At 51.2% G+C, this 7,812-nt stretch overlaps 1 protein-coding gene across 1 annotated transcript; it reads right to left on the bottom strand.

Moving 5' to 3' along the window:
- Positions 1–581: 581 nt before the first annotated feature.
- On the bottom strand, positions 582–4,389 carry LOC119093213 (glycine N-methyltransferase-like). Its single transcript, XM_037216126.1, is given in 7 exon segments — positions 582–1,521; positions 1,793–1,953; positions 2,593–2,713; positions 3,147–3,276; positions 3,590–3,717; positions 4,180–4,268; positions 4,270–4,389. Coding segments are annotated over 7 exon segments (924 nt in total). The 5' UTR covers positions 4,345–4,389; the 3' UTR covers positions 582–1,301.
- Positions 4,390–7,812: the final 3,423 nt, after the last annotated feature.

Genomic DNA, 7,812 nt, shown 5'->3' on the forward strand with positions numbered 1-7,812 from the left:
GCTCTCATGACACTGCATTTGGTTTCAAGTCTCAGTTCAAAGTGAACGGTAACGACAGTTGAGAATGCTATTGTTCCATTGCGCCGACAGATCATGCGCTGAGCATTGTACAGCGTTGCCGTAGGTATGTAACCGTGAACCGAAACCAGCGTGTACATGCCGCAAACATGCATCTGATCGGCGGCCCCTGCGGCCCCTGATGTTGCTTGAACCTGCGCTGGAGGCGGACTTTACGTGTTCTCAGTTCCTGACCTTCCGTGGACCTAAGCTGAGACAGACAGAGCTTTCCGTTCCACAAAGGACAGGCCCGATGATATGCGGTCAAATCCTGGAACATCCAGCTTTGTCAGGGAGCAAAAAGTCAAGAGGACCAACCATATTACGTGCCTCGCGAAATAAGTTGATCGAAAAAAGACAGTGATTCTGTGACGCAGCGATGCTTTAATGCAGCAGCCGTCGTTCATTGGCGCAATGACCTGGCACTTCGCCATGGCTTAAGCCTTTGACATGTGGCACGATGTGGCTCCGTTTCACTGGAGCGTCCGTCCCTGCTTCAGAGTCAACCGAATGAAACGTGTACGTAAGATGAATGATGTATTTTTCGATAATCTTGCTTCACATTCACAAGCAAATTTGTAACGTTCGCAATGATACACACAAAAACAAAACATTGAAAAGCGTACACATCCGTACGACACATGCACACAAAGGAGCAAATGCCGTGAACGAAGAGCAGAGTCCTTCCTCGTAGCGACTCTGTTAACTTCGGATGTCTAGTTCTACTGTATGCGAATGGCCCGCCCGAAAGGACTTCATCCCATCCGCCGGCGTGGGGGCCGCGCCGGGCGGCCGGGGGTGAAATCAAGGCGTGGCCGATGGTGACCATGTTGCACCCGAGGGGACTTGAACCCGGTCGCGCGCGGCCGACCGCGCGGCGGCCGGCGCGCAGCGGCGAGGGGTGGAAGTCAAGGTGCATCTGCCTGCTGCCCAGCTCAGTCGCGGTGACGAGGAGCGCGCAGGTGGCCCGTGAAGGCGTGCAACGGCGCCGGCTCGGCGCGTCGCGATGGATGGGAGACCCGTGTCGCTGGCGACAGGGCCTTAACCGGCGCGCGGCGGGGCCGGCGGGGTTAAGACCAAGGTTTCCCAGGAGGCCGTGACACCCGCTGCCCGCGGGCAGGACCTTAACTCGTGCCGTGTGGCGCGGAGTTAAGGTCAAGGTGTCTGGGCCGGCGTGAGGGCTGGCGTCCGATCCGAGACGCCATCTCGGCCAGGTCATCTGTTGCCGGAGGCCACGGCGGCTCTCAGACGGACTCCTCGCCTGAGCTCGAGGCGCTCTGGTGCCAGGTGTGATCGTCTTCACACACCTTGCGCACCACGTGGATGAAGAAGGCCGGGTCGTTGATCTCGCCCAGAGGCTTGAAATCGCCCAGGGTCTCTATACTTGCCTGCCCTTGGAACGCCTCGTCGAGCAGGCCGCGGAAGTCGGCCATACGGTGCGGGTAGTAGCTCAGCGTGAACTCACTGCGGACGGGAGCGTACGTCAGCGTGCTGGCTCTGCCTTCATCCTTCATCCGGCGATTGGGTGCTTGGATAGGCCTTGCAAATAATTTGAAAATGCTCAACAGGAAATATCCTTTTGCTCCTTACGCGTTGTCAATGTCCTAACGACGTAACACACCGCAACAGTCCACCAAAACACACTATTAACATTCCTGCGTCTTTCTTTTACTCAGCGATGGAACTGTTCCGACCTATGATTGCCCGGCTCCCAAGGGGACCAGCTCAAACTCACTTGTCGCGCGGGTCATCCGATATTGAAGTCTTGCGCGCCTTGTTGTCCAGTACGTCAGTGGTCGTCTCGTCTGGGTTTCCCATGACGTAGTCCAGCACGATCTTGGTGGGAGTGCCGTTCTGATAGATCACGGACGTCTTGATATCCGAGACGAACTTGCTCTGGAGCACAGGACATAAACACATGAGGGCGTAACGTCATGGTATGGGGCGGGTTTGCTATGACCCGACATTCCGGAGGTGACGTCACGGCCAGATACGGGGCGTATGGCGAGCTACGTCACGTGATATCTCTGGGATTGTTTACATGAAAAAGCCTAACCGCTATGCACAAGTAAGTGAAGGAAGATAATGAAGTAAACGGTTGGTTTTGAATCAGCTTAATTTGGCGTTGCAGCGTTGGGGACGCACATGATAATGATGCAGCATATACAAGCATTTATACCGTACGCAGACGCACGCGTGCAGTGAACGACATGCTCTTGAGTCAGGCTGCCCAGCCGAGTGAGCTTTGATGTCAGTACGACCACCCGACACCGAAGCTGCATGACACGTCCTGGGGCCAGGCTGCTCAGCCGAGTGAGCTTTGATATCAGCACGGGCACCGGACACCGAAGCTGCATGTTCTCCGAAACATCCGTTTGGTGCAAGCAGCATCCTTTGCAGCATCGTTTTAATGGCAAGATAGTGAGACACCAGTAGACCCCTGAAGCACAGCTTGGCTTTGGTTGAGCCGCGCAGTTGTAATATATGCTGAGCTACGTGACACTATTGTTAGGCATGCCTGCTGGGCTTCCTCACGTTGTAGTAGATGTTCCGCGAAGGCGCACGTCCGTTGTCCAAAATAAAGTCGTAGTTCCTGTGGTCGATCAGAAGAATTCCACCGGGCTTCACAAGGCTGGCAAAGTTCCGCAGAGCGATCCTGAGAAACGAGAAAAACGAATGTCGCGATGAACTCCCGTGGGCTACATAGCGTCTGAGGATGGATCTTCACTCTAGCGAGAGGGACGAAGGAGTCGGAAAACACAACGGCTATTAACAGTGAGGCGAAGCGCGAAGCAAGACAGGCCACCTAGACGCACATTTACATCGCGAGTCGCCAACCACGTGCTCTGAATGAGGTGCTATTCTGGCATACATCGTCCCAAAAATAATTATTTCACGTTTTCGCTCGGACTTCATGGCTCTTAACGGTGCGGTCAATTTCGATATCACGCTTTGCAAAGCCACGCCGCAAGAGGCAGTTGACGTGGTGTTCGGCCACCGAGCAGTGGCTGTTCAACATGTGACCAGTGTTTGTTCAGTAACTGACCGGTGACTGTTCAACATGTGACCGTGTTTGTTCAGTAACTGACCGGTGACTGTCCTGGTTGCCCGTGAGGTCCGGCAGATGTGCGAACGAGTTTCCGAGGCAGATGACGGCGTCGTACTGCCGTCCCGTGTCCAGGTCACGCGGCAGGGTCAGCCAGTTGGCCTCGAAGATCTCTGCCGTGTCATGTCACCCATGTCATCGTACTGCCTCACGGCGCACTCGCGCACAGTTCGGACAAGCTTGCGGGCTGGCGGTGGAGCTATTAAGTCCCGGACATAAGGTCGTGCCACGAAAGTTTGAACACATGCGTGTCTTGCCGCTGATCTGCCCATCAGTTTTAGCATGATCCATGACGTCATTAATACCAGCTAGCAAACCAATCAAAAGGTAGCCTTCAAAAGTCCAAGTACCAGTCGACATCGTTCAGCCCGAGACATCGGTACGGCCGTCGTTGGCAAGCCCCGTGAGCCCCGGAGGAGCACTCACCCCAGCTGTCGAAGGCGGCCTCCTTGCGGCGGTTCCAGCGCGTCTGCCAGGCGGTCTTCAGCATCTTGTCCGAGAAGTCGCACGATGTCATCTGGTAGCCCTCTTCGATCAGCATCACCGAGTCCACGCTGTGGGTAAGGCGACTGTCAATGCGAAGAATAGCAGTGCTGCGGTGGAATCCACTGGGAAGTGAAATGGTTCGTTTATGATGCAATTTACGAGTACCCAACTGGGGTTCTGAATCCCCTGTGGTCTGCCTGAAACAGGTCAAAAGATGACGACCAATAACGGCCAATGGCAACGTTATTTTACTGACATCACCAGAAGTACCATACACACCAGGAATGAGATAAGCGGCCTCTTTAGTCATTCCATCCAATGTTATGACTGCATGATATATCATCTTAATTCCTAAGATTTCAGTTCGCAGGACTTCCAATGTCGCATGCGAGTGGGTCAAGACGTTATAAATCAATATTACAAGACGTTTTCACAGGCGATTCTCCTCACATCCTTCCAATTCCGTGGGTTCAGTTTGGGCTAAGACCCCGGTTCTGACCCGGGCCCCTGTGTCTGAGCCTGGTACTGACCCGGTGCCGCAGGCCACGTCCAGCACGCTGTGACAGTCGTGGGTGGTCAGCTCTCGCTTCAGGAAGTCCTTGTAATGCTTGGTGCGCTCAGGTCTGGTCGCCGATGTAGAGGCCCCAGAGGCGAGCCGCCTTGCCGTCCGAGTACTGGTCCAGCTCGAGCACCATGCTGAAGCTTGAAGAGGTGGCCTGTGATGCACTACACCGGGAGTATGCCTGCCGTCTGTTGGCGTTGGCCGGCCGGCGGGCTTATTTAAGGCGAGGGAAGCGACTGAGGGCCGGACTCCCGTCAGCCAATCACGAGCAAGGTTACAGGCGACTGTTTATGTCAAGGGTTCGGCCGGTCTCTGCGCAGCTGCGCCCGTCGTTAGTCTAAGCAAATCTCACTGGATTATCCGGGGCTCAGCCAGTTCGATCCGGCTAAGGCCAGTTATACCGCCATTCCTTTACGGGCAGGCCGAGCTGGAAAGGCAAGCGAAAGCTGCGAATGTGCGCCATAGAAACGAAACAATTTATTTTAAAAAATGAAAAATTGCGGTGCCTGGGAGTAAAAGGGCGATGAAGAAATATAACTGTAAAAAGAACTGCCACATTTGAAGGCAGCTAAAGATTTCATAAAGCAAGCTGATGCTGAACAAGCTATATATTATGAAAAAAGCTATCAGATATCATGAAACAAGCTCACTTATAACTATTGGATATACTTCTAAGCAGAAAAGGCTGCTCTAGACATCACAGTTTTCTCTGTTTAGTAATGTACTCCTCGATGCGTCACTGTCTGATTACGTTACCGTACCTTGCAAAACATTGATGCAGAGCCAATGGACGGTCGTCACATCTGAAATCTTGCTCACGAACACCAGATATGAACGGCTCGACCATCACATTTTTCTCGACCTTGATCGCGGCATGGATTATAGAATGGCAAGATCTGAATGACATTTGTATGGTGTCACGAATGGAAAGGTGACCTTAAGATACTCTCCCCGAGATACTCTCGCCAATTTTCGCGGGCGTGTAGCTCAGAAACTAGATGGGCTTAGGTCTTAGGAAGGACAGGGCTGTGAACTGCACCAAAAGGTCTACAAGATGGCTATTTCAGTTCAAAACCCCATGTAAACGAGGAACAATCCCTTAACTTCATGAGCACATGTTTGTCAGTACTGCGCCACCGCTGAATGCCTATCGATCGTGTCGTGTCGTGTCGTCGTGCGCAGTACCCGGCATCCTTGCACCCGTCGCTAGATCGGGGATTTACCGCGGTCGGCCCGTGCACCGTCCGGTCATGTCACCCCCCCCCCCCCCCCCCCCCCCCACCACTTCAGTTACGGCCCGGCCTCCGCCTGCCCGGCCACTCACATTGCAGCGGACGCAGTGCGGCGGAGTTCCTGTAGATAAGGCTCAGTTTCACGTGGGGTCTAGCTGATGTCATGCTCCATTTGTCATCTGGTTTTCAGCTAGCCGGCTGGCCAGCGCTTGTCGACTAACCGCCGATCGGTAGGCTAGCCCGCAGAGGCAGATGGCAGTTGAAATAAGCTACGATTCAAGTAAGCTCCAAATACAGTACATAATTACTATTTCTCGTCCTTCAGAGAAGTCATGATTGCCATAATTTTACGCTACCACTTGTCCAAGATTTATCAGGTTACAAGGCAGCGGAATGCTGCTTAAGCAATAACTAGCATTGTCAGGCAAACCATTGTCAAATTCCTTAAAACCTTACAGACCTTGGAAAATTGGACTTGATCTTGAGAAATTTGCATTGTTCTTGGGATTATGTGAGACATTTAAAGTGATTTCATTTCATTCTAAAGTACGTCCAATCTATTTTCCACTGCAGACCCAACATTATAGTCCATTATAGAACCTCCACTGGTCACAAGCCACCAGCTGGTCACAAAATCGACTAGCCAACTGGCTGTCGGTGCCGTTTCGGCTTGCAGCCGACCCAAAGGCCGCCTAGCCACAACCATCATGAGGTTAGAGTTTTATGATGGCCTTCGACCAGTCAATTTATCAGGAGGCGCTGGCTCAACTGTGTTATCAAGTAAATATCACTTGCAGTGTCAATATCTGACCTTATTTCAACCTCATCTCACAGTCGCAAATGAGTAAGGACGTCGGGGGGCCAAAACAATACGGTTTAAAAACGAAGTTAGATGGTGACAGGAAATACTCTGAATTTATGCAGACGGCGCAAACTAGTGCAAACATTGCCAGGCCCTCTTGCCCACCTATAGATATTTAATACCACTAGATCGGCAACGGCTATGTCAGAGTCTAATCGGCAAAGAGCGGCACTGGGTTACACGATAAAACCAAACCTAGCATGCACAAGCGTTCCAGGTATGGTATATCGATAATATTTCGGAACCCAGCAAATGAAGCGTTGATTTCAGCTGATGAACACGTGGGCTTTAGAGAATGGAACTATAAAAAAAGAACAACCGATGGTACTGCACACGTAACAAAATCGGCGGGAGCAGACACCGAAAAAATAGCGTTAAATTCACACATCAGTGTTTGAAACCCAACGACCACATTATGCGTTCCGGTTATGGAGCTGCCCGATAAGACCATTTCGGACGATGCACGAGTGAAAATGACGACACAAGCGTGCACCAATTGTATAGCTACTGATTAAAGGGAGGTGCTCAACATTTATATGGGTTTTGAACTGAAATAACTATCTTGAAGGACTTTCGGCGCTGTCCACAAACCTGTCCTTGCTCCATTTATTTCTGAGCTACACGCCCGCGAAAATGGGGAAACGTATATCGGGGGAGAGTATTCGTAAGTCACCTTAGCATCCATGACTTCATTATAACGTCATTCAAATCCTGCCATTCCATAAGCCCTGCGGCGATCAAGACCACGACAGATTTAGTTGTCTTGGCGTTCAATATGGCGTTCATGAGCGCAATTTCCAGATACAACGGCCGACAATTGATTCTCAATCAATGTTGTGCAATGTACGATGGCGTAATCAAGCCACCACATATTGAGGAGCATATTTGCTAAACAGATAATTGTTGTGTCAAGAGCAGTCTTCCATTTAAAAGGATACCAATAATTACAAGTGATGTCGTCTCATTGTATCTGATGTTTGCTTCATTATTTAAATGTGAAACATTCCCTTTAACTGCTAAAACACTTTTGTACAGATCTATAAAGGCAGAGAAACGAAAACAATCTCATTATGCATGGGAGAGGGGGGGGGGGAGATCCTGTCTCCCGGACAGTTGCAAAAATTTAGCTCTAGGTTCACGGCGGTGCATGAAAAAAACCAACTAAAGTGCCCCTGAACCCGATCCTAGGCAACCTTCATCCTTTTCCGCATAACGATGCAACTTACCTACACTGAACTCTTAACTTCACATACCAATCGATCATACCAATCTGAGAGCTCTGGCCCAGCTGTCCTCTCACACCTACCTTCGAGGCTTCAGTAACTACTCCATTAGTGACTAGGTAGCCAGAAAACGTGGAAAGATTGTAGGCTCGAACCTTTTAAACTTAGCGAACACTACTTCAAGGTATGAAATGCTTGTCTACCAACGCACTGCAGCTAGTAGTTACACCCGCCACAGGCCAAGTTCCAGCAGTAGAAACCGGCACGTCAAACATAGCTACCTC

Source organism: Pollicipes pollicipes, unplaced genomic scaffold (assembly GCF_011947565.3).
Source record: "Pollicipes pollicipes isolate AB1234 unplaced genomic scaffold, Ppol_2.1 Scaffold_4002;HRSCAF=4701_pilon_pilon_pilon, whole genome shotgun sequence".
NCBI lineage: Eukaryota > Metazoa > Arthropoda > Thecostraca > Pollicipedomorpha > Pollicipedidae > Pollicipes > Pollicipes pollicipes.